Source organism: Taudactylus pleione, unplaced genomic scaffold (genome assembly GCF_031769625.1).
Source record: "Taudactylus pleione unplaced genomic scaffold, aTauple2 ptg000021l, whole genome shotgun sequence".
Lineage (NCBI taxonomy): Eukaryota > Metazoa > Chordata > Amphibia > Anura > Myobatrachidae > Taudactylus > Taudactylus pleione.
Genome location: NW_028284423.1, coordinates 8,767,791 through 8,795,457, shown reverse-complemented (window position 1 = coordinate 8,795,457; position 27,667 = coordinate 8,767,791). Strand labels below are relative to the sequence as shown.

At 42.7% G+C, this 27,667-nt stretch overlaps 1 protein-coding gene across 5 annotated transcripts; it reads left to right on the top strand.

Moving 5' to 3' along the window:
- MMAA (metabolism of cobalamin associated A) lies at window positions 1-27,656 on the top strand. 5 transcript variants are annotated; one of them, XM_088448000.1, is made up of 7 exons: window positions 1-78; window positions 4,334-4,856; window positions 14,275-14,397; window positions 16,612-16,782; window positions 23,822-23,907; window positions 25,541-25,690; window positions 26,942-27,656. In XM_088448000.1, exons 2-7 carry the CDS (start codon window positions 4,463-4,465, stop codon window positions 27,218-27,220), a joined length of 1,203 nt encoding a protein of 400 aa, XP_088304126.1. In that variant the 5' UTR covers window positions 1-78; window positions 4,334-4,462; the 3' UTR covers window positions 27,221-27,656. The 5 variants fall into 5 exon arrangements, with proteins under 5 accessions (XP_088304126.1, XP_088304135.1, XP_088304143.1 ...); XM_088448009.1 differs by lacking the exon at window positions 1-78 and adding an exon at window positions 239-348; XM_088448017.1 differs by lacking the exon at window positions 1-78 and adding an exon at window positions 978-1,066 and having other exon boundaries at window positions 4,334-4,700.
- Window positions 27,657-27,667: the final 11 nt, after the last annotated feature.

Genomic DNA, 27,667 nt, shown 5'->3' with positions numbered 1-27,667 from the left:
AACTAGTTCAACACAGGTGTCTGCAATCATTGATTATTTGGGAAGTCCAGGAGCAAAGCATTTTGTATCGGGTGGAAGGTAGGTACAATGCTATTTTATGTAAGTTAACACTGTGCAAACTGGTTTAAGTCGCATCACTCTTTATCAGCCCCTTTATTCAATATTCTATTGGTTGTTTTTTTGCCAAATAAATAAAATAGGTTACTTTTGACTTTATGACATGAGGAAGAAACTGTACAGTTCTTAGAATTACAATTTGGCATTTCCCACAAGGCCTCGTTCCCTTTTCGGGTCTGCTGGCCAAAGGAGTGCAACATGATACCGATTACCATTACAAAGAAGTTGGAGGTATGATGATACTTTTAACGTACATTTTAGTGCCTAGTTAAATACCTTTCATTCACAAATAATTTCTTGACCAATCAAATTTAGTAAAACATTTTTGTTCTGTATATGCACTGACAACGTTGAGTTACTAACATTTAAAAAAAAAAAAAAATCAGTTTTCAGTGTTCCTGGAAACGAGTGTCACTGTCTGTATGTGACAAATAAAGCTGTAGAGAAAATAAACTATTTAAAATTGTTCTAAATGAAGTCTATGGTGTTCTGCTATAAAAAAAAAAATAGGGCAGCCATTTGCAAGGAGATCACAAATATGTTTGTCATGCACTGACTGGAGACAGGAAACCTCTCGATTAGTAACACTCCGTGTCCGTGATCAACACGGGAATGTGACTTTCATGTCACGCAGCAGCCATATTACTGTCTACTCTAGGAACGATCCACAATGTAAATGTAATTGGCAGTACGGTGTAGCAGTGCACTATGGGATATGAAGTTCTAAGTGTATGTGAAAATGTCTGCCGCCTATCGAATTTCCATCAATTAAGACTACAATTCCCAGGAGAGGGTACCGGCAATTGCGGCTACGTCCAATTGGTGCATGGGATGTCTCTCCGACATAGGAAGTTGGTTGGGGTTAGATCCCCTTCAGTAAATGTATGCAGGAAGTTGCACATGCACAGAGCTGGCATATGGAGAAGGAGGAGGGTCTGTATTGATGCAGGTAATATAATGAATAATAATGGTTATAGATTTCTGTAAAGTCCAATCAAAAAGCTTATTAGATATAATAAACATAGACTTTATACTACATAAACAGTTATTTAATATCATTCTTCCCCCATCATTCTATAATCATTATGGATATCATCTTCGTACATGGATATGGTTACACTTTTTATTTTGAATTTGTCCTTGCCTTCTTCCTCTATTACTAAATGTATAACCTACATTATCTTTTTCTTGTGTAGTTATGGGTTACACAAGTTGTCACATTTAATGAATTGGTCCTACCCGTGGTCATGTTTATCACAATGCTTACGTATTTTAATACGGATGTAAAAAAATAACGTTTTGCCCAATATCGCAATGTGATGTTAAATATTTTCACATACATTTACTACGTTTCTTTCTTTTGCCAAGTGACCGGCTGCAATAAGAGCCTGTCCTGGCGAAGAGCTGGAAGCAGTGTGATAGCCTAACGCTATCACACTGCTTCCTGGCAGGAAGGATGACCATTGATGGTTAATTGCCGATGGTTTTGCCATCTATGGCGGAGATCCTGTGGTTCTCCAACATCGATGACACAGAGCCACACAATGGTTTTTGTTTTTTTTGTTGTCCCTGGCACTGGGACACGGAGCATAGCTCCGCCCCTGACGTGTCCAACAAAGTCCCACCACCAGCTGTGATTGGTCTGCTGCCCCAAGAGTAAGAGAGCAGGGATGACTATCGGTGGGCGAAACCATTGTGGTGGAGCTGGAGACTCCCCCTCTAAAAATATTTGCAAATTTGTAGCCCATAAGGTACTATAGGGTAACGCCACCTGTATATGGCGTTATCCTATTGGGGTCACGTTCCGGAATGCTTTGCATTCCCAAGCTTGGTAAATCCGGCAACGCAGCAACTCCCATACAAATCTAGAGGGACTGCATTTGTGGATGAAAATTGAGGGGCCGTGCCAGCTTTTTCTTCTGTGATCCCATCATAGTACATTTGGGGGGATACTTAGTATTTGCTGGTGCCCCTCGAAAATGTCTGTTTTCAGGGAATATCCCACAAATATTTAATGATAGGTTTTTAAGGGGCCGTGATTCGTGCCTCATTCAGTACGGATTGCAATAGTGATTACGAATGCAGTCGCAGGGCCTGAGTCAGCAAGGATTGCAGTTGTTTATACGCATACAATCGGCCGATTATTTCACACTTCGCATTTGTAAGTGAACCAGACGCTGCAATCGGGACTGCGATTGCAGCGACCACGCAGGAAGTGCCGTTTGTGGGTGGGGGTAAATGACATCGGCGTTGCATGGGCGTGCATAAATTAGCCTCTGTGATACCAGACGCTGCCTGAGGTCTCATAGCATGCGCTGACGTAAGCAATTCCTGGGTGAGGTCTGACCTGCCTTAACTGTGCGTATGCGTTCGATGTTACTCGAAGTTACCAATTAATTTGCTATGTTTCCAAACTATACGGATGCGAGCAAGGGGAAGTGGGTGTCCTTATGTTAGGCTGCGATCACAATGCAAATGCAGACATTTGCATATCACCGCTGATATTAGCAACTGCTTGTGTATAAACAGAATAGCAATCCTTGCTTAAACAGGCCCTCACTACGAAGATATTCTAATGTCTGCGATTACTATGCCATATGCAGCCTAACATAAAGACACCCACCTTACCTTACACACATTCGTAATACTTAGCAAGACTGCAAAACCATCAGTAACATTGAGTACAATCAGAGCATCACGCACACTTGCACAAGGTCTGACCTTACTCAGGAATTGCTAACCTCATTGCACGCAGTGAAAGCCCAAGCTACGTATGGCATTGCAGTGGCTAATTTATGCATGCCCTGCAACTGTGTTCAAATGCACTGGCATGTCTGCATTTCGTCAGTCACCCCCCCAAATTGTACTTCCTGTCAATCACTCTGCGATGGGTCTGCGTAGTCACTGTAATCGCAGGCCCGATGGCAATGGAGTGTTTGCGCACTGCAAAGCCTGCGCAGAGCGTAACAATCGGCTGATCTCGTGCGGAAATGCAGTTGCGATCGCTGCTTAATCAGGCCCCATGTCTGTATACTGCGCTGGTTCTCAAAGCCTTTGCTCCACTGATCTTCCCATACTGAGAAGAATCATGGCTCACCTGCACAAACATCAAATCACTGTGGTGCAAATGTCAGTTCTGGCAATGACAGGTTAATGTTGCGTAGACCTAGAAGGAAGCAAACAGCCAAACCATACAGTTATATTTGTGTGGGGAGGTGGGGTGGATTGTGTATTGGTAGCAGTATTCCTTAATTTGCCACTGGCAACTGAGACATGATGTCATCCCATCCATTTAAAAAGTCCATAGTACAGTGTCCATGGAAGTATGTGACAGACCTCAGGACAGTCTTCCCTTTAAAAAAAAGTGCTGCTTTAAATCCAGTGCCAAAAGCATGCAAGAACCATAATTTGTTTGGCAAACCGGAACCGGTTGCGTTTGGCCCAATACGTGCTTTGCCACTTTCTGTTCCAATATATGTACTATGGGCCTGATTCAGAGATGTACGTAAACCCGATGGAGGCCTAGGTCTACGTCTTCCGACTCAGATTTCCTGGCCCCGGCAGAGTGAAAACACCGGCCATCCTAGTGTTCTCCCCAGAAAATTTTTCCAGCTGGGTGGCATCAAGAAGTAGCCGGATGGGAGACTTCGCAATAATAAAATGTTTTAAACATTGACCTTATAATGATTTGAAATAACATGTTATATATTAATTCTCCTCTTCTTATTAGAGGCCCAGTCATCTCATTATGAAAAAGCTGCAAAGTCTGTAGGATCTGGTCCTTTTTATACAACTCCCAGATACTGTCCCTACTTGCAGGCATCCAAAGTGCCGGGTGGTAGGCTGTTTCTTTCCGGGTGGTGCGTAACCTGAGGGGTACTTGGATGGCAGAGGTTTTTGCAGATGATCCAATGCTGGTTCCTTGGACACAGCAGCAGATTGCAGAAGAGGAGGCGTCATTTACACAAGACAGCTCCTGCAGTATTAGCCAATTACACATAAACACAGCTGCTGTGTATACAGCGTACAACTCTGAACCAGACCCTATATTACAGCACGGTTTGTTCACTTTCTCTCCCTGACTGTACAGCGCTGCTGAATATGTCGCCTCTGGACAAATAACATGTTCCTGCAATATTATTTGTGTGTATTTGAATGAATATGTGCTGCCATATTTACTATAGACGTAATTTACCGATTTCTTCCCTTTTCTCAGATCTTACAAAGGGAACAGCTAAAGAAACCACCAGCCATGCTGCTTTTTCCTTCTCACAAAACATAGATCGGTTTGTCCTGATTCATTTTCCGTTCATGATCTGTAGTGTTGAAAATCCAGGTTTCCAACATGCAAGGATTAGCCATGTGCCAGCTTAGGACAATATCTAATACTTTACATAGAAACCCTGTGCTACTTATGACTGTCTCACAAAGACATAGCATAAGATGCTGGACTTCAAGAAAAGACTATTACAGTGCGAATTCCAGAAGGAATCTGTCTATGCCAGCCATGGCCCAGCAAGAAGCTGAGCCTCTAACAGAGAAAGAACAGAGACTGCTTAAGAACATTTATGGAGGTCTGATAGGTGGGCATCGAGCTTGCTTGGCAGAAGCCATAACACTGATAGAGTCTACACACATGAGGAAACGACATATTGCTCAAGTATTGCTTCAGAAGGTATTGTCTCATCAGCGAGAACAGGAGCACTTACATAACGGAAAGCCTCTAGCATTTAGAGTGGGTCAGTGTTCTATTCCATGCATGTTACATTTAATTCATTTATATACTATTGATCATCTACCAATTTTATTACAGAAACACAGTTTTGGTTATCAGTCTGTTTTATCTTCAGTGAATTTATTAATTCCTGAGCACATTAAAATAATGTGAGGCAACTGACTGGGTGCTATGTATGGAGTGCGGCCTGCGGATTGGGTGAATACAATAATTAGTTTGTACCTTTAGTAAAACCTTGCATTGGAAATACCATGGGCCTGAGTTGTACGCAATACCAATGTTTTTGCAAATAGAGCATTTTTTTGCAACAGTGCATGCTTCAAGGTACATTACAGCAGTCGCATGCTGTGAGTTTTTATTTGCAGTGTGGTTAATAGGCGGGGAGGGGGGGAGTTTGGAGGTGGCAACGAGGAGTGTCGGCTAAAAATGCACGCATGTGTAGATCGTTTCGGGGGCGTCCCATCCTGTGTCTGCGATCCCATACACCGGAAACATGGCTCCGCATCTCCGTTACGGCGCCCATTCAGAGTGACCATAGATTCAGTCAGGAAGTTGATGATTGCCTGATTTGCATCCGATACTGCGTATGGCACAGAGGGGCATCTCAGTACATATCCTGGCCGCTGTTGCATTAACATATTCTCGCACGTAGCTGTGAAAATGGCAGCAATAGCGCACAACTCTGATTTAGGCCATGTGTGTCACATGGCTCTTCTTGCTGAGTATTAAAGAGTATATTTATCCAGTATTGTCCCATCCCAAATAATACAACTTGGGGATTCCCATCGCTTTTACTAGAACTCTTCACCAACTGTGCTAACCGCTTCTTGTCAAACAGTGACATGTCTGTTTCTAACAAAGGTGACAGGGGGGTGGTAGGTAAACATTTAAGCTGGACATACCCTTTATATACATCGTCATTGTAATTTACATGTGGAAAAAGAAAGGACCCCTCTTTCAAATCTTTGCTTTGTAATTTTGTGACCTAATTAACAATCATCTAGTCTTTACCAAGTCCTAAAACTTCGTAAATCTAATCTTTTTGGACAAATAAGCTATACTTTACTATATGTAACAAAACAAAATTAAAAAATAAAGTTAACTTGAAGGAGCTATGAGCCAGATTCAGAGACTGACGCAATGTTGATATTTTCGCAGAATGAGCTATTGTTTATTGCGCATACGCCAACGCTGCACTGCGCATGCGCAGCTATTGCAGGGACCACTTGCAAAGTGACTGATAGGTAGTCCACGTTTGGAGGTGGTAACGGTGGAGTGGTTAGAAAAACGCAGGCATATCTGACCATTTAAACGCCGTTTTTTCCATAAATTAGCCATTGCGATCGCCTTTGCAGCATGAGAGCTCTCTGCGTGTCAGGAGAGCTGCGGTGTTTGCCGCAGGTCTATCGATTCCTACCTATCGATTCTTACCTACCTATACACTCTAAAATAATTGTCGCTGTTTAGCGTTGAGTCGCACAAGAAATAATTGCTTTCAGACTTTGATTGTGGTTCCAGAACACAAAAAGTTGTTATTCAATATAAAAACAGATAGTTACACGCTGTGATCTAAATACAATTAGCGCAAATCAGTCATACAGACCAAAGGTACAATCGTTACATACACACGCGCTCTGGACCCAGATCCCGGCATCAAAGATGAAACCTCCGTCAAGCGCAGAGCAAGAAGACTGGGATCCAGGTTTAGAGAGCCCACATATATACTCTAGCAGAGGTAGGCAATACAGTAGAACAGTTTGGCATGATTCTATTGGTTCTTCTTCCTGGTTCTTCTGTTACAGTACAGTTCATAGGTCAATTCGTATGGACACAATCCAGCCTCCAACAGCTCTTTGTGTCCTGTTTCCCGCTGCATAATAAATCTAAGCTGGCTACATTACAGAGTACATTTTAATATTTAACTCTCTATGGTACATAGGGCCTAATTCAGACCCGCTCACGAGCGCTGAGCGCTTGCAAGCGGGTCGATGGTGCCCTAATGCGATATGCGCATGACGGAGGGAGCTCCGTCGTGTGCATGCGCGAGACCCGCATAGCGACAGCCAAGCTGTCGCTATGGGTCTCGCACCAAAGGGGGCGTGCTGTCGATGGTTCTGACAGCACGCCCCCTGTGGTGGGCGTGCCAGGGGCGTTGCTGCCCAGACGGAGGCGTTCCCATGGGAACGCCTTCCGTCTGGAGCCGGCCCCACTGACATCACTAGTGATGTCCGTGGGAGTGCTTTTGGCTTTGATAGAGCCAAAAGCACTCCTGGGCTTGCAGCAGCGAGACCCTATCGCAGGGTCTCGTTGCAAGCCCGATGGTCAAGACCATCGCGACCATCTTTTTGGCCGCTCGCATAAGCTGGGGGTGGTCACCCACAGCTATGCGAGCGGCCAGGAGGCCGCTCCATTTTTAGGTAGGAGGGCCCTGATTCAGAGCGAGCGCTCTGGTCAGAACGTCCGGCTCTGAATCAGGCCCATAGTTTGCAGACACATGTTGCAATCTTCTCACCGATGATATCGGAAATCTGCAAAGACACAGTGGATCAGTACAACACCAAACACTGTCTGCTTACCATGTACCAAACCTTAGAAATCAAATTACATTTATTTCACAACATTTATAATACTGGATAAACCTTGAATATTACACTTTAATGTTAGGGAACCTTTTTATGTAAGTGTGCAGTGTGTAAGTATTGGGGAATTGAGACAAGACGCTAGTTAGCGTTGTGCGATTATGTGTTTGTGGAATACACCATGGTACGTGTTTTGCAGGGTTTGTCATTTCATATGTTTTAGTGACTGTATTTATATGATGAGGACTTTTAACTTCTTTCTATTGCGTGGGGATTGCAAGACGCTAAATAATAGCATCGCCGTATGTACTTATAATGGGCGGGATTCACTAAAAATGGCGCTTTGTCGGCCAGTCGCAAAATGGCGTCTCATCGCCATTCGCAAAAAAAAGGCGTCGTGCAGATTTAATTTTAAACCGATCCTGTCTCAGCCAATTATCCGGCTTCGACAGGTCAGACCTGACTTACATGCTGCGTTGATGTTACCGATTTTTACGTTGTTGCTATGCTCGGGTTAACTTTAGAAGGCATTAGCATATTTTAGTAACTGCGATCCGTAGGAGATTGCAGTTGCAAATGCATTAGCGTCCATCCCTGAATCAGGTCCTATGTGCAAAATCGTAGTTACACTTTATTTGCGTCCCTTTTTTTTTTTTTTTTTTTTTAAATTAAAGGTAATTTGAGCCAGGTGCTGCCAATCAAATGCACTTCAATATTTGTTAATAATACCACCTCCTGTATAAAAACAGGGCTTTTGGCTATTCCATCTGGAGGCTTCACATCGTGCCAAGCAGAAGAAAACAACAAATACTCTTAAGAGAAAAAATTGTTGCTTCTTATTGGTCTTAATATTCTAAATCAATAAATATTATTTTCAGGAGCGGGTTTCCTATTTACTCAAAGATCAGACCATATGATTCTCCTAGAAATTGCAAGAGCTTAAAACCTGGGATCTATTACGCACTGGGCCTGATTCAGAGATGTATGTTCATCCCATGATGAACATACAGACCCGGAAAAATCGTAAATGTATCTGCACAGGACCCGTTCTGCACATGTCCTGCAATTATGCTCGCAGACCCCCCTCAAGCCGCAGCATGATTGACATCTTCAGCATCTGGGGGGCAGGGGGTGTGGCTGGTCACCGATCCTGGAAACATGGGTGCGTCACCCCCTATTTTCGGGAGGGACGAGGCCAGGGTCTGCGTCAGCGGAAGCAGATTCCTGGCCTCTTTTGTGTCCAGCAGCTGGTCAGGCTCCAGAAAGCTTCAGCTCCCACAGCCTGACCAAAAGAAGTAATCATTGCGACCTGGTGATGGTGATCCCAGGCTGCAACATTGGTCGCAGTGCTGGGATCGCAAATGCACCAACGTCCGAGATGGACAGATTTGGATAGCCGATTTTGTGCGACTCTGCAAATCAGTCCATCTCTGAATCAGGCCCTCTGTCCACAAAATAAATGTGAATGTTCATGGCTCTACCATTAGCAATTGATGGAACAATCTGACTTGGAAAGAGTTGTTTCGTCTAACTTGGCAAAGAAGAAAAAAGTCAATGTTTTAGAATGGCCAAGTCAGTCTAAACCTCAATACCATTTTGTTGCTGTGGCATGACCTTTATAAGGGCTGAGCATAAACAAATGCCCTCAAACATCTATGAAATTAAGCAGTGTTTAAGGAGAATGGGGAAACCATTACTGAAGTAAAATATAAGAGCCTGATAACCTTATACAGAAAATTATTACTTTGTAGCTTCTCTGGGGTGTACTTTTTAACACATGGATTCTTAATGTGGCATATTTTTGAATTATTGAATATTTACAGGCATGGTGTGGGACGCTCTTCTTAGCTCTCCCCAACCTAAGACTACTGTTTTACTATCCTGAAGCCGACTGAGGACTCCTTATTACCTGTATACTTACCAGACACTCTTCTGCTTCCTTGGAGGTACTTGCTATGGGCTCCCGTTTCCAGCTCTGCCTGCTTTCCACGCTGGTTGCATTGGGGCCTTCTCTCCTTCCTCACACTGGACTGATGCTGTCCTCTTCTTCTTGCTGCCTCGTCAGATGCTGGGGCTCTTCTGACCGCCCGAAGGCTCCTGTCAGCGGCTGTGCATTGCTGATTGCTCGCTGGCTGCTCCTCCATTGCTGAAGTCCGTGGCATTGGTTCCCCGCTGGGGTCTCCTCCCCGCCCCCATCATGGCACATGTCTCTGGTGCATTGGAGACTGCTGCTTAGTCTGCTTCTTCGCTCCTGTGGTACTGGACTCTTTGAGCTCCTTGATAACTGCTAGAGAGAGGCTGCCATCACTCCCTTACCTGCTTTGTTGATTTGGCCACTTCAGTGCCCAGTTTAGTGCTACCCTGTAGAGCCCTGCTCCCTATACTTAACTGCTGAAGTCTTTTGCTCAGTGTGATCGGGTGCAGCTCTTGACTATTGGCTTTTATTCGGTTGCTGATACGGTTCTCTCCTGGGGACCAGCCATCAGGACATTTGTCGGATGAGTCTGGGATCCCGGAATGGGCTAAGTCCATGGCTCAAGCCACTGCTGAACTTAGAAGGCAGGTAGATCAGCAGTCAGAGGGGAGTGACTCTCTTCTCCCTTGTCCCCAGAGGGTCCCTAATCTTCTGTCTGATCAATCTGCTCAGCCATTAAAGGCCCATAATATTGGAAAGTGCCTCACCAAGATGTCTGCATCTATGGATAGCATTCTGTCTTCCTCTGGATGCTAAGAAGCGGTCAGGCAGACTTAGGCTGTTCTTCCCAGAGATTCTAATTCTGTAGGTTCCTCACAAGAGGAGGGCGATATTATGGATCCTGATAGGAAGGATGCATCAGGATTGGTGTCTGAATTAATTGATGAGGTACAACAGACTCTAAATATTCAAGAAGCAGAAGTTTCTGAGGATAGTTATTCCTTTATCATATATAAGAATAAGCAGGTATCCACTTTTCCAGCCTTTTCTCATTTTTCTGATATCTTGAGGGAGGCTTGGCTTAAGCCGGGTAAGCAGTTTCAGGTTCCCTGGAGGTTCAGATACTCTTATCCTTTTGTGGACGAGGACACCAAAGCTTTGGGAAGTCCCGCCTTGTGTGGATGCTCTTATTGCAAGTTGGCCAACTCCACAGTTATTCCTACGGTGCAGATAGTTACCTTGAAGGATCAGATGAACAGGAAGAGTGAGGCTGCTTAAACCTATGTTTTCTTTTGCTGGCACATCGCTTCGTCCCATTTTGGCTATTGCCTTTGTTAACAAGGCATTAGAGTCTTGGGCAAAACAGCTGGAATCTGGATTACAGGCAGAAGAAGATGCTTTGGAACTCCTTGCCTTAGTCCAGAGGTTCCTAAACTCAGCCATTACAGTTCAGTTATTAAGGCTATCTATGCTTGAGCACAGGTGAATTAATCAGTATCTCAGTCAATTTGAATTATCCATCTGGACTCAAGCATGGATATCTAAAACCTGGACTGTAATGGCGGCATTTGGAAACATCTGTCTTCGTCGATCAGATATGTGATGCTTCTGTTATATTGAAGATGCTTCTCTAGACTCTGCTTCTCTACAGTCACGTGTCTTCACCTTGGCAGTGTCTGTCAGAAGAGCTATTTGGCTCAGATATTGGGATGCTGACCCAGAGTCAAAGCGAACTTTAGAGGTGGTACCTTTTTAAAGGGAATTTTCTCTTTGGTCCTGAACTTACAAAGATTATAACTAAGGCTACGGGAGGGAAGAGCACTTATGTTCTGATCTCAACTCCTAGGGTGAATACTCCTTGGTTTCGTTCCTTTTGCTTCCCTGGGAGGGTCATATCTCAGTCATTTAAAGGCATCAATAAACAAAAGAATTTTAGAAAATAACACGTGCGCAATTAGCAGCCCCTCAGACTCCTTAATGCAAAAGAAGTGTCACCATACACTTTACAACAAATACAATCAAAAGATATCACAAAGTGTGTCTGATTTGCGGATTGGTAGATGTTGCCCAACTTTGATCTCTTGGTCTCTAGAGTAAACAGTTTCCTGTGTACGGACCTCACTTAAGGGATCCTCAGGCGATCTTCATGGACGCCATGATGGCACATTAATCCTTCCAGCTAGGTTACCTGTTTACATCCCTGTCCATAGTGGCCCGGGTACTTCAGTGGGTTTGACAGGACATTCTGCCAGTAATTCTCATAGCTGCATACTGGCCTCGTCGACAGTGGTGCGCTTTCCTTCGTGGCCTGCTGACTGAAGTTCCTTACCAACTTCTTCGACAAGACCTGCTGCATCAGGGCTTCTGTTTACACCCAGATTTGTATCGTCTAACTTTGACGGCATGGTTCTTGAAACCCAGATCTTGAGAGCTCGTGGTTTTCTAGGCGGTTATCCAGACAATGATTTGCACTCATAAGCCGGTCACTTACAGAATTTACTATTGTATCTGGAAGCTTTACAGTCAGGTGCATAAATATTGGGATATTGTCAGAATTTTCATATTTTGGCCTCTATTCTCCACCACAATGGCTTTGAAATGAAACAAAAAAAAAGATGTGCTTTAACTGCAGACTTTCAGATTTAATATGAGGGTAATTACATCCAAATCAGGTGAACGGTGTAGGAATTACAACGGTTTCTATATGTGCCTCCCACTTTTTAAGGGGCCAAAAGTAATGGGACTATCAACTCAAAAGCTATTTCATGGACAGGTGTGGGCTATTCCCTCGTTATTTCATTATCAATTAAGCAGGTAAAAGGTCTGGAGTTGATTCTAGGTATGACATTTGCATTTGGAATCAGTTGCTGTCGACTCCCAATATGAGATCCAAAGAGCTGTCACTATCAGTGAAGCAAGCCATCATTAGGCTGAAAAATCAAAACAAACCCATCAGAGAGATAGCAAAAACATTAGGTGTGGCCAAATCAACTGTTTGGAACATTCTTAAAAAGAAAGAACGCACCAGAGAGCTCAGCAACACCAAGACCCGGAAGACCACGGAAAACAACTGTGGTGGATGACAGAAGAATTATTTCCCTGGTGAAGAAAAACCTCTTCACAACAGTTGGCCAAATTAAGAACACTCTCCAGGGGGTAGGTGTATATGTGTCAAAGTCAACAATCAAGAGAAGACTTCACAAGAGTGAATATAGAGGGTTCACCACAAGATGTAAACCATTGGCGAGCCTCAAAAACAGAAAGACCGGATTAGAGTTTGCCAAACAACATCTAAAAAAGCCATTACAGTTCTGGAACAACATCCTATGGACAGATGAGACAAAGATCAACTTGTACCAGAGTGATGGGAAGAGAAGAGTATGTAGAAGGAAAGGAACTGCTCACGATCCAAAACATACCACCTCATCAGTGAAGCATGGTGGTGGTAGTGTCATGGCGTGGGCATGTATGGCTGCCAATGGAACTGGTTCCCTTGTATTTATTGATGATGTGACTGCTAACAAAAGCAGCAGAATGAATTCTGAAGTGTTTCGGGCAATATTATATGCTCATATTCAGTCAAATGCTTCAGAACTCATTGGACGGCGCTTCACAGTGCCGATGGACAATGACCCGAAGCATACTGCAAAAGCAACCAAAGAGTTTTTTAAGGCTAAAAAGTGGAATGTTCTGCAATGGCCAAGTCAATCCCCTGACCTGAATCCAATTGAGCATGCATTTCACTTGATGAAGACAAAACTGAAGGGAAAATGCCCCAAGAACAAGCAGGAGCTGAAGACATTTTCAGTAGAGGCCTGGCAGAGCATCCCCAGGCATGAAACCCAGCGTCTGGTGATGTCTATGCGTTCCAGACTTCAGGCTGTAATTGCCTGCAAAGGATTTGCAACAAAGTATTAAAAAGTGAAAGTTAGATTTAGGATTGTTTAGTTTGTCCCATTACTTTTGGCACCTTAAAAAGTGGGAGGCACATATAGAAACCGTTGTAATTCCTACACCGTTCACCTGATTTGGATGTAATTACCCTCAAATTAAATCTGAAAGTCTGCAGTTAAATCACATCTTGTTTGTTTCATTTCAAAGCCTTTGTGGTGGTGAATAGAGGCCAAAATATGTTCTGTCAATGTCCCAATATTTATGCACCTGACTGTAGTTGCTCTTCCTCCGTGCAGCTTTGTTATGCAAAAACTGAGGTCCAGTAGAGGTGGGAGGGGATATAGGGGAGTGGAGTTTTTTTTTTTTAACCTGTAAGTGCCTATACTCCTGTGCCAACCCTTCACCCATAGTCAAGACTACAGTGTCCCTCAGGTGGATTACCAAGAAAGGATTTTACAGTGAGTACAAGAATCCAATTTTTGTTAAAGCTTCATTTCATCCACAGTTTGCTTTGGTACAGGCCACCATATCTTTCCACAGCCTCTTCCATCTGGAGATCCTCTGAGCACATCTCTTGTGAACATTCTGTATTATCTGAAATATATTGCAACATGACTTAATTTACAGACCCTGTGAAGAGATGATCCTCCCTAATGATCTGGTTCAGACCGTGAACTCCAGGACGGAGCTCCCCTCCTATACTGTCTTAACAGTATATGGGTTATTATCCTTATTTGATTATGTTTGCCTGTGTTATTAATGCTCTATAATCACATCTAGCTAGCATTTACCAAGTACATTATATACAATGATAGGTAGAATCTGATTGGTTGCTATGGAAGCTTCTCCACTTGTCTTCTTCTCCACTCTTTAGAAGGTTTGATACATCTCCCCCTAAATGTTTACTGTATTTCTTGATGTTGTGCTGTCTTGTCTTGTCCAAAGTACAGTGTGTGCAATTGTGCTCTACTGCTGAATGGAAGAGCTTATTGTGTTTTAAATAGTTTCCTTTGATTCCACCATCTCTGTCACAGGTCTGTCTGGTCCCCCGGGTGCTGGAAAGTCAACATTTATTGAATACTTTGGGAAGATGCTTACAGCACAGGGGCATAAAGTTGCTGTTTTAGCTGTTGACCCTTCCTCTAGCACCAGTGGTGGTAAGTGGCATCAAAGCATTTGTATAATCATCACTTGAGTATTAACATTAAAATTTAGTCTATGAGAATTGAGGTGATCTTGGGCCTGATTCAGAGATACGCTATGCCGATGTTTCTGCGGCTGAGTGATTATCAGCTATCTGAGAATGACTTGAGTCACACTGCGCATGCGTCAAGGTACATTACCATATTATGTTTCAGCAGCTATTTATTCGAAGTGTGAGTGACATGGAACGCTTGAGGGAGTAGCGGTTAATAACGCAGGCGCGTTGCGTCCACTTCGGGGGCATGTCACATCCTCCGTCTGCAATCCTATGCACAAGAAATATAGCTCTGGCAGTTCCCGCACCCATTCTGTGCGACCATAGCTTTACTTAGGACTGCTAACACCGAATGATCTGCGAGCGATGCTGCGTCTTTGTATGCAGATGCTTGGATTTCCAAAGATACTTCTCAATACATAACCCAGCAGCTGCGACATATGCATATTTTGGCACAGCAGCTGCGGTGGCAATAGCCTACAACTCTGATTCATGTCCCTTATGAGCCATAAAGGTAAATGTATACTTCACTGCATTGTTATAAATACACAATAGAATTCTGCAGTACAGTGGTTTTCAGCTCTGCCCTCAATGTACACCAATAGTGCATGTTTTGTTTTTCTACTCTCAGAAGCACACGGAATAAATCAGATTTAATGTGTGTATTTTATTTCCTAACCAGCAACCACAAATACTTTGTGTTCTTGCTTCAGCTTTAATCCACCTTTCCAAAACCGCAAAAAGCGGGATTCAACTCATAGGTTTTCATAATAACCAGCAGCGGCTCCTGCCCCCTCATACCTGAGGGGGGACTGCTGCTAGTCTGGCCGTGGCCGGCCGGGTACCGGCGCCTGTGAAATTAATCTGAAAGGCACCGGGACCAGTGCATGTGCGGCGGTGGCGACGCGCATGCGCATAACGGCTTCTGGGGGCTGCATTATTTGCAGCCCTGAGAAGCCCTGTAGGGCTGCCTGAAAGGCAGAGCAGCGGCTAATCGCAGCCCGGACTGGCAGCCCCAGGGGGAGGAGACACCTCCCCCTGGGGCTGCCTGTCCTGTGCGTGACTGGCAGGTGGTGCTTCCAATGGGAAGCCTCCTTCAGTCAGTGTAGCCAGTGGAGTCACGGACAGCAGTAGAATTGGCTCACTGAAGTGGCTGATTTTACTCGGGGGGCTGTAGCCTTGCAGCTCATAGGTAAAATTCGCCACTGATAATAACATCTCCAGATCTTATTTACCTGTTGATTGGTATGCATTTCAATGTGTAGGAATAATATGATAGTCCAAGAAAGCGTAATGATCTGAAAACTAGAAATCCTACCTCATGTTTTTATTTGACTGAAGATGAGTGAACTCTCCATATTTATAAATCCCCCCTTCTATGGAAAATGTAATACCTTTTTTGTAGTTTAGGGTATAATGGACTGGTGATAATGTAATCACCAAACAATGGCGCTCGATTCAGTTCAGTGCGATGATGAATAGCCCCTGGAGGGAGCTCCAGGTGCTATTCAATTCACTGCACTGTTTGCTCCGACTAAAGAAATTCTTCTCGCACCCCCCCTGAGGGTGCGAGGAGAAACCCGTCAAAAGTGCCGGCAGCACTGCTGTTTTTCTGCTTAGCGCAGCACTAACAGCTGCACGGCCGGCCGGCACTTTAGTCGGAGAATGCCAGTTCTCGCGACTAAACACCCATGTTAAGTTGCGAGAACCAGCATTCTCCGACTTAACTGGCAACTGTCAGACCAAACTGCACGGTGAATTGAATAGCTCCCGAAGCTCCCCTACCAGGGCTATTCAGCACTGCGCTGAATCGAGCCCAATATGTACTAAGGGGCATTTTTTAGCAATGGTGTGTAAGGCCTGCTGATCATGTTATATTGACTAGGGGCTTGAAGAAAACAAAATAATACATATTAACTGAAAATAAACTGTGCTCAGCTCAACTAATGAATCAAAATTGCATGCAAAAAGGGAGTGGACTCAAAGTTCCTTATCTCAACTTGCCCAGGCAGTTACAGGCATGAGGTGCACACGTTTGAAAGTTTTGGAAAGTCTCTAGAAAACAAATTTCAACAGGCACTTAGGACTGTCTTGCAGTGCGTTTTGTGATTATCACTGGATAACCGCTTTCTTTCACTTTAGGTCAGTGAATATTTTGTGACTTTGGTTTTAGGTTCTCTTCTTGGAGATAAGACACGAATGACTGAGCTGTCCAGAGATATGAATGCCTATATAAGACCCTCTCCCACAAGAGGCACATTGGGAGGCGTCACCAGGACAACTAACGAAGCCATTTTACTCTGTGAAAGTGGTGGCTATGATATTGTTCTTGTAGAGACAGTAGGTAAGAAAACTACTTACAGTACATCTAATCTACTTTACTTCAGCCAGGGACTGGTAACGGGGCATTGGAGCAGCTTCATACATGTACTCCGCTAAATTCTAAGAACAAGTGAGGCTTATTAAAAGGTCCCCATCTGTCAGGTGATAACCATAGTCTCTAGAGGTCTGCCATCTTCAGGTTATTTACTTATGCTGTGTTTCTAAGGGGCAGATTCAGAGGTGGATGCTATTTCTTTTAAATTGCGTAGTTTTTTCATTGAAAAGATATACACCCAACAACAAACAGAAAAGAAAATAATGAAACAAATAGCAATGGCAGACATAGTAAAGCATGCGATATGCAAATAGAGGTACAATCAGAGGATGAAGTGAATGACAGATGACCAATGTAACAGGATATACACAACACTCCACAGTATATCAATAAGCAATAAGAGCCCACAGGCGCCATATGAGCTTGCAAAAAACATTAAATGGAAATGACCAGTACTAGGGGCATATAAAGGTAGAGGAGTATCCCGCAACTTAAACCTGAAATAAAATGACAGCAGTACAGTACAAAATAAAATGAACAAATCCTAACAGTCTGCCAAAAATCAAAACAGACAAAACCCTCCAAAACAAACCGCCCCAAAAACCCCCACCCTGTATAGCCTAACCCCAACCCAGGCATACCTGGATTGCAGTTCCCCCTTAACCAACCTACATCATTCTAACTTATAAATCCCCCACCACCACCCAAACAAAGTATACTAAAACATATAACTGACGAGGACAATAGATTATTGACCTTAGCTAAGGTAGACTAAACCCAGCTCTCCCACACTATGAGGATAAGACATTCTTCACACACATACTGCTTGGCAACATACCAATATATATACTAGGATATTATAAACAACGAAACATATAAAGTGTCCAAACATGAAGGCAAAACGAGGGGCTTCAAATTTTTTATCCGGCCAAGCCTCAGTATCTTGTGAGAATGTAGACGCAGTTCCATCTCTATTTACCCAAGGACACATAGAAAAGTAAATGGAATGCTTTAATCATGCACCCTGGAGCCACCTGTCCTCCCAGGGACACGCAGGGAAAGACATGAAATCCTTGAATGGTAAAGCCTGGAGCCTCGATCCCTCCACCAGAAATTTAGAACAACTCTTTGGAAAAATGCAAAGGACTCCAAACACCCAGGAATTGAAAGGATATCCATCGCAGGAGTAGACACAACCCTAGGTGAGGATAAATCCAGAAATTGCTCTTTCTTATAAGACATGCGTACGGTAGCGTCATCGCTTGGGGACACAGCCATAATGTCTCCAAGCTTAGTAAGAAGCCTCTGTGTGGAAGCATTAATAGCTCGAAGGATCAGCTGCAGAGAACTGTCCAATATTCACAGACACTGCAAGCAGGTACAGGAACTGGTGACAAGATGGTGGTGGCTAGCACACCACCTGAGCTTACCAGCAACAGTTGTATATTGCAGCCAACGCCAGGGCTTGTTGCTGTGAGGAGTCGAATCGTACCACCATATGTACTGAAAATAAAATGGTCGCCAACCCTTCAAACAGTTTACCGGAGACAGGAACCAGGAACAGAATCCCTCAGGGAACAACAGGAGATCAAAGTCACCGTCAACAGAGAGAGACCCGCATAGAAAAGATCAGCAGCGTCTGGAGTAACATTCCAGCAGAGATGTCAGCGCTGCTGCATCAGACAAGGAGAGGTCCCAAAATGCCGGCAGTTGTCTCCAGCACGCCGGAGCAGGGTAGTAGGGAATGGAGACCGGACAAGCAGCCGGCGACAGAGGGACCAGAGCACCAGGAGCTGTGGCCGGGGAAACTGGAGACAACCAGTGGATAAATATTATATTGAGAAGCAGCAAGCAGGAGTAGGGATGGAAACTCCGGGCCACAAGGAGAAGGAAATAGCCACTTCAAAACACCGGGAAATATAGCATTAAATAACACAGCAGGAGCCAGCCACGACATGCCAGGACATACAGGAGTGAATAGACCGGCAGATCCTCGAGTGTGGAGCATTTACACTGGTGGACAAAATTGCGGACACACTTTGAAATTTTTATGTTTTTCAACTTTGAATGCTTATAAAAACTGTTACACTTTATGCAGTGCAATGATTCATATAGCAATTGAAAGGAAATTTAATACTGAATTCAACACAATAAACAGAGGTCAAATATTTGCATTACAAGGGAAGTTATGCTACTTTCAGTCAGACAAAGAAGCACAGATGCGTGAGATTCAAGAAGCGGATTGTAGTAACAGCTACTACCAGCCAATCGGAATCGTTGTTCTAAGGACCAATCAGCTGTTGTTTATGATCAGGTGCAAGGTCATGTTCAAAGATGGGAAAGGTCAGTTTAGCTGTTTCATTTTGCAGAATAAAGTTGTCCAGGCAAAGTGGTGACTGGTCACTCAGGAAGAGATCCAGGATTGTGGTGTTACGTGAAAATGGTCTTTCGTATGCAGCAATTGCGTGAGAAGTTGGTGAGAATGTGACAACATCAGGAGTACAAAAGTTTTGTTTATGCTATCAGGAAACACAATCTATACAAAACAAAGAAGGAAAAGGTGCACAACAGCTGTTGATAGGAGAATAAAACAAATTTGCTTCAGGGACAGATGGATGTCATCTGCGGCCATTAGCAGTGAACTGAGGGCCTGATTCAGACCCGCTTCTGAGCGCTCGCAAGCGGGTCGATGTTACCCAAGTGCGCATGCGCCTCGCACCAAAGGGGGCGTGCTGTCGATGGTGATTGACAGCACGCCCCCTTTGGTGGGCATGCCGGGGCGTGGCTGCCCGGACGGAGGCGTTCCCATGGGAATGCCTACCGTCTGGGGCCGGCCCCACTGACAGCACTAGTGATGTCAGTGGGAGTGCTTTTGGCTCTAATAGAGCCAAAAGCACTCCAGGGCTTGCGACAGCGAGACCCTACCGCAGGGTCTCGTCGCAAGCCCGATGGTCGCGATGGTCTTGACCATCGCGACCATCATTTTGGCCGCTCCAAAAAGGAGCAGGGACGGCCCTGTTTCAGAGCGTGCGCTCTGTCAGAGCGTCTGACTCTGAATGAGGGCCTGAGTGCAACTGGTGTTTTTGTCAGTGCAAGAACGGTACGGAGAAGACTAACTTAGGTTGGCCTAAAAGGTAGGATTCCCGAAAAAAAGCCATTGCTGAATAAAAAGCAGCGGCAGATATGAATACAGTGGGCAAAATAACACATTGCATGGACAGAAGGTCAGTGGAAACAAGTGATATGGAGTGACGAAACTAAGATATCGATATTTGGTAGTGATGGGAGAAAATATGTGAGACGTCGCATCGGGGAAGAGGTACATCCAGATTGCATTCAAGCGACAATAAAGAATCCTACAAGTGTTATGATCTGGGCATGTATGACAGCAGATGCTGTAGGCCACCTTTATTTCATAGATGGCACACTGAACAGCAGAAAGTACATTGACACCATCCTACAACCAAAACTTCTACCTTCTATCAGTGATCTTTTTCCAGATAATGCCCCATTTTTTTCCCATCAGGATTCAGCTCCCTGCCACACTGCACGGATATGTAAACAGTGGTTCATGGAGAATGACATACAGGTGCTGGGTTGGCCAGGAAACAGCTCAGACCTGAACCCCATAGAACATTTGTGGTTCCGTTTGAAGAAACTGGTACATCTGAGGCGTCCATCCAATAAAAGACAATTCATTGAGGCTATAATTGTCTCCTGGCACCACATAATAAAGAAGGAAGAGCTCCAAACATTGGTTGGCTCAATGCCACGTCGTTGTGCTGCTGTCTTGAAAAATAAAGGATACCCAACGAAATACTGATAGGGTGAAAATCCCTGTGTACTTATGATGTTACTGTCCTAAGTGTTGTTTTCACTGCATAACTTCCCTTGTAATGCAAATATTTGACCTCCTGTATATTGTGTTGAATTCAATATTACATTTCCTTTAATTTGATATATGAATCATTGCACTGCATGAAGTGTAACAGTTTTTATAAGCATTCGAAGTTCAAAAACATTAAAATTTCAAAAAGACTCCGCAATTTTGGCTCCCAGTGTTATCTAGGATAACCGGATTTATTTAGGAGTTGTGCGGGAGAGCTGAAGAAAATCTGCTTACTCCTTGCTACTCCAGGCCACCCCCAGGTGAATGCTATTTCGATTTGGTCGCAATTGACAAATGTGTTTTTATGTGTGTATGAGCCACACTGCCCATGTGTAGATCTGGTCCTGCGTCGTCAGGCACAATGTGGCTGCAGATATCGGTTGATTGACAGTCTGCAGCTGTTTGTAGGCTATGACTGAGAGGGATGTTTAAAACAGCGTTTGGGTGCGTGCCAAAGCCAGTGACCGTGATTCAGTTAGTTGTGGTGGACATTTTTAGTGACTTCAGGGTTACTCGGATGTCCAGTGGTCATCGCAGTGGTCACAATGTTTTTCCGATGTATCGGACGTTGGTAGCTTATGGTGGGCGTCTCTTTACAGAAGACTGCACCTGCAGCATTAGCATAAATACTCAGATCCACTGCTGCCGAAGATGTAGCACCGATCCTTCTTGCATCCACCTCTGAATCGCCCCCTAAGATAGATGTAGTCGGCATTAACTAGTACTGCACATCTGTGTCTATCTAGAAAATGATCAAAATATCAACAAAATCCCCATGTTTTATTTGCTAGGTACACACAGATTTGCAGTGCTGATCATAGTACAGACAACAATATTAATGCCATAAATGTATACAAAACCGACAGATGATGTTTGCACTATCACTATTACCAGTCCCTGGCTACAGTAAGGTCTCCACTTGGGTGTGGTATGTTAGGTCGACGGGTATCATTTCGACATGCATGGAATCAACATGTCGGCACGCATGTCGACAGTGACTGTCAAAATTCGTCATGTCTACACTGATGACATGAAAAGAAAGATTTACCGGCGCTGGAAGAGGGTAGGATACAAATATTTTACTTTAAATGTCTGTGACACAATACTGTGATTAGGCCTTCCCTTACTCACACATATAGGGAGAGCTCACTGTTATTATCACAGCTAAGATACAATTGGGTAACACCTTAGGACCATTAATAAAGGATTTAATTCAATAATGGAGTATATCCCTTTAGGGTCAAATAACATTTATTTATTTTAGAATTGACATTTAAAAGTACAGACAATTTCTGTCATTGACAAACGTAATATTAAAACAGATGAACCATTTTTCCAGACAGTAAATTTATAATATATAAGAAATTCATATTTAAAAAGATTTATAAGATTTATAGGAATAGAAAGAGTTTGGAAAGATCCTAAAGGAGGTGGTAGTTTATTCTGTCTATCATTGTAGATTTATACACTTAAAACTTTATCACCCAATGGTGTCAATATTGATATAGACCTATATGCCTTTTTACAATAAGTCCATATATCTATAATCTATTTGTTTCTATATTCTTGCATTTTATATATATTTTTCTTATTTTTTTTTTTATTATATATTCTCTGTATTTTTACTATTTATATATTGCATAACCCAGCAGTTCCTACATATTATGTAATTAATGTATTGAAATTATATATATTTTTTTTTCCATTAGTGTACAGATTGTACTCTATTAATGAACACCTCCAAGAAACATGTTTAGTTCCTGTACTATTTTGCTATATGTATCCCATTGGACCCTGAATCTAAGGTTTAATGACATTTATTTATTTATTTGTTTTCTTTACTTTTGTCTACTTCAAAATTATTATTTTTTTAGCAATATTTTGTATGGTTGTGTAACTGTAATTTTGTATTTTTTTTCTAAAAGAGGTTAAGGGAAGTAGGTCAGCAGGGGGTCTGTGGCACCCAGTGCGGCAAGGAAACCCCCTGCCTGCTGAGAAGGCTTGCGCAGACGAAAATGGTGCATGGCCACGTTGGGAGGGGCGTGGACTGACTTCCCTCCCTTAACTTCCCTTTTTACTGATATATTTATTGATAGTGTCACCTAGGACGCCTTTAGCATCTCTCTAGTTTTTGAACATGTCCTCAACAGTAGATATTGGTCTGATGTTTATGTAGAGCTCTAAAACCCTTTGTTATCTGTTTCTGTGCATTGTTGAAGTTTAACTTTTAAATTGGAATGGGTCACATGGTCAACACTGACCATGTCGATGCCACAACGTCGACATGGTCCAACATGTCAAAAGAAACCATGCTGATATTATCAGAATATCAACATGTTCACATGAGGTTAGGTTGTGGGAGGAAGGGATGCTAGGGTTAGGCACTAGGGCGAGGATTAGGAATCAACATTAGGGATGGGGTAAAATACTCACTGTAACGCTGCCCCTTAGAAGTTTCCCGCGGAAGTGTTGGTCACATGGCCGCTGGGAACGGAAGACAATACTGGAGACCGCTGCCGCCGGGACCAGGTAAATGATCATTGGGCCACTAGGGACATTGGATTGACATTTTCTATAATGTCAACATGTCACCCTTTAGAATGTAAGCTGTCACGAGCAGGGCCCTCTTCATGTGCTTTTCCTTCCTTTAACTTATACCATCATTTCCTCCACACTAGCAACAACACCACCAAATTTTTCGGTTTGGTCGCCCCGCTGCTCATTTGGGTATTATGACTGCGGCAGCAGCAATGTCTATAAACCTTGCCCATGTTCTGCAAAGTTTTGTACTGTAAGTCACTTTTCTCTTGCTTTGTAATGTTTATGTACTCTATAAGGCACTGCAGGCCGCTTGTAGCTCCGTATAAATTAAAAATAATAATAATAATAAGTGTAGACATGATCAATGTCAACATGATCACTGTCAACCTGCTATGCATATTGACATTTCGAACATGCCGACCTGGTGCATGTTGACATAACTGTCGACACAACATGTCACACCCCTTCAAATGTGCTTGTATAACCAGGATCACTTGAATGACATTGCATGGTTGTCTGGAGCTCTGACTCCACTCCTATATAACGTTACCTTGCTCTCACCTTGTCTTTCTGCAGGTGTGGGACAGTCTGAGTTTGCCGTGGCTGATATGGTCGACATGTTTGTCCTGTTGCTGCCACCAGCAGGAGGTGATGAGTTACAGGTATATTGTTCATTTCCATTCAGCTGAAAATAGGTTTACCAGTATGGAGAGAATTGCATAGTTGACAACTGTCCCTGTACATTCCCGGGCTTTAAAGCAGTGGTGGGCAATACACTGTCCTCCTGCTATTATTGAACTACACATTCCAGCATGCCCTGCCATAGTTTTAGCATGCCCTGATAGCAAAACTGTGGCAGGGCTTGCTGGGATGTGCCCATTCCTGCTCTAATGTTTCCCCCTGGATATGTTTCAGTATTCAGGATGCGCTGGCTGGATAGCACGGCGGCTGAAATCTATTTGATACTTCTAGGCTGCTGACATTTCATAGATAATGCACCACCTCCAAATTATTAGTGAACAATTGTAGATTGCAGGCAATGTTATATATTGCACTCCCTAAAAAAACGTATCATGTAGCAGTGGATTTTGCTATGTTAATCTGTATCCACTCCAATAAATTCTCTGTCTGTTGTATTTCTTCTTCAAATATTTATCCGCCCAATTTGCCAATGAATGTAAATCAGCTGCGTTTGCTCAAGAAAGCTGACCATATGGGAGCAATCATTTATTTTCCATGTGCGTTACATTCGATGGCTTGTAATTTACATTAGCGTTCACCTCTGTCTGCTTCCTGCAGTGCACAGGAAGTTTTATGTGGAATTATTTTAGAACTGATGTTCTAAATCACTGTAAGTTACAGACACTACACAAATGAGTATGCAAATCAAGCGTATGGGTTAGACCTTCATCTGGATTATCTAGAATCATACTTTCTCTGCTGCCTTCCTGTTCCAATTACTGAGGAGATGAAATGTGCGCCTCAGATTGGAAACAGGTGTTGTCTTATGTGTACAAAGAGTGAACATACATTTCAGCAGTGTATTTCCCCCACCCCCATTCTGTCTCCCCAGTAGTAATTGGTCGGTTACAGTTAGCCTTTATGTTTCCAGTGAGTACAATTAGCAGTATACCCTTTAGAGAAAATACAAGGGTATGTATGTATGTATGTGTGTATATGTATGTATATATATATATATATATATAATTTTTATTTCTCTCGCACTAGACTACAATTTCACAAATGGTTGGTAGTTGATTGTGTGTATAATTAATTTTAGCCTCTCCTATTTCGTGAGACTTGATCCTGGATGAGGGTACAAAATACTACAGCTACTTCTAGCTGGAAAAATTCATACAGACAAATCTGTTGCCTTTATGGGGTTGAATACTTTTGCAAGCCGCAGTATGTGTGTTCCCTACACACAGTGGAGTCAGCTATTTTATGAACTGAAACAGTTTCATAAATGTGCAGCCTTGAGCAGTTCACAAAACAGAAACACACGAAGATCACACTCCCATGGATATTGGCTCAGTCTATAAAATGACTACACCGTGTTTACATGACAGGTATCCTTTAAAAATGTTATTTTCTTCCATAAGTATTTAAACCCGATGCTGTGGGAGCTCCTCGTTTACACAGATTAAATATATTGCCCTATTAATTGGATTTCAAATAGCCCCTTCCTGTTAATCCATTAAAAAAGGTCAGCTTTTATGAATAAAACTTCCCTAATTGAAACCCTCCCCTAGATGCGACAGATGTATTAAATCAATGTTCTATCTATTTATTTAGGGTATTAAACGAGGTATAGTGGAAATGGTAGACCTAGTAGTTATAACCAAAGCTGATGGCGGTTTGCTGATACCTGCAAGGAAGATACAAGCAGAGTATGTGAGTGCTTTGAAGTTACTTCGGAATCGATCTAAGACATGGAAACCTCAGGTAAACAGACTTCTATGAGATTGATGAATAGCCCCTTTTTTTGCGCCAGAAAAATTCTGTTTTCGAGCTAATAAACGTAGAATCAGTGATAGGTCCGTGAGGTGGCTTCCCGAATGCAGGCTAATTATCTGGGATTTATTTTGGAGTCTGTTAAACACCCCCCCCCCCCCCAAAAAAAAAAAATAAAAAAAAAAATCCCTGATAATTGCTGCAGGCGGCCGCGCTTCTGGGCTAAGTGGATAGCCTCGGGGGATCAGTTAGCACTTGGTAATTTATTGCAGCTAATTGAATCCCCCCTTAGTCGCAATCGGATGTTACAAACCACTTCAGGAGACTGCATTGATTTGATATGCAACACTTGTATATTTGTGTATGACTGAGTCTGAATCTATATATGAAGCACAATGGAACTTGGCGTGGGAAAGAGCCACGTCAGCTGCATTGTGGCACTTCGTATACAGATTCAGACTGTCGCACACAGATATACAAGTGTAATGTAAATCTAAGGAATCAATCTAAGGAATCAGTGCACTGGTGCAGTGGTTTGTCGCATCACCGTGCGACTAATATGCATTTTTGAACGAGGAGAGCTGTTTGGCACAACACAACAATAGTGGATGAGGACATCTCTGATAGCAGTGGATTACTATGTAAGGATTTCTGCCTTATTTTGATTTTTTTTTGTTTTCTTTATTAGAAGAATTTACTGGTCCCTAACCTAAAAATAGTTCTACTGTTTAATAATAATCTCTTTTTTTCTACTTTCACTTTTTGATTTATCTAATGGAAATTTTTATAGATGAATGTGTAAAATTTACTTTTGCATGAAAAATTTGTCCAAATCTCCTCTAAATGTTGTGTGTGTCATAATCTCTTCCCAATATGATGACTTTGAGGCGTAAGATAATTTGATGAGGTGGCAATAACATCCTTGTATGTAGGGCATGTCAGGAGAGACTGAAATTATACAGGTCAGAGAGGTCACAAAGCCTTAAATTGGGTCATAGCTTGCACAGAGAGAAAACATAAAAATGTTTTTAGTGTTTACATTCCCTTACACAATTTAGGAAAGGTAAATTTTTGTGTTAGCGGGCCTATAAATCTTACATTATGCATAAATTATAGAAATTAAGGAATTAAAAAATCAAATTTCCATGTTCAAGGCTGACTTTTTCTAATATTACAGCTATGTACAATCTATGTAATGTAGGTAGAAAAAGTATGGCAATTTCTCCTCCATTTATGATGCAGGTTGTTCGCATCTCTGCTAAAAGTGGAGAAGGCATCCCAGAGCTTTGGAAGAAGATGACCGAGTTTCAGGACAACATGTTTGCAAGTGGGGATCTTATATCCAGACGCAAGAGTCAGCAGAAGGTATGGATGTGGAGCCTAATTCAAGAAAATGTTCTCCTACATTTTAGGAACCACCAAGCTGTTAAAGACCAGATACCTCTTCTAGAAGAGAAGGTCCTAGCTGGTGTCTTATCACCTGGTCTTGCAGCAGACCTGTTATTGAAGGCTTTTTTCTGAAAGTGACTAAAATACTGCACTATTTATAAAATTAATTGATACATCCATGTGCAGGTTGGTAGAATTATTATGTTTTTTCTTAATTTTTATTTATTTGGATGTTAAATGATTGGGCATTGTATGTATATACATGAATACGTTGTATTTTTATATAAACTTAGTTCACTAAAATGGTGTCCCTGGTTTAACTTAAGAATATTTAAAAAAAAATGTTTTATGAAGTCTTGAAATGCATAGGGATGGAGACATCCGAGGCTTTCAGAATGTTGGAAACTGCTTATGTATAGTCCTTTGGTCTCTCACCTACTGTCACATGTTGGCTCTTCAGTGGCAGAAACAAACCTCACCCAAGAAAACACCTCTGTATACACATAGAAGATGTTTTTTATTGTTATAATGCATATGTGTTTTTAATTTCTTTTTAAATAAATTATTGTTAAAGCTATC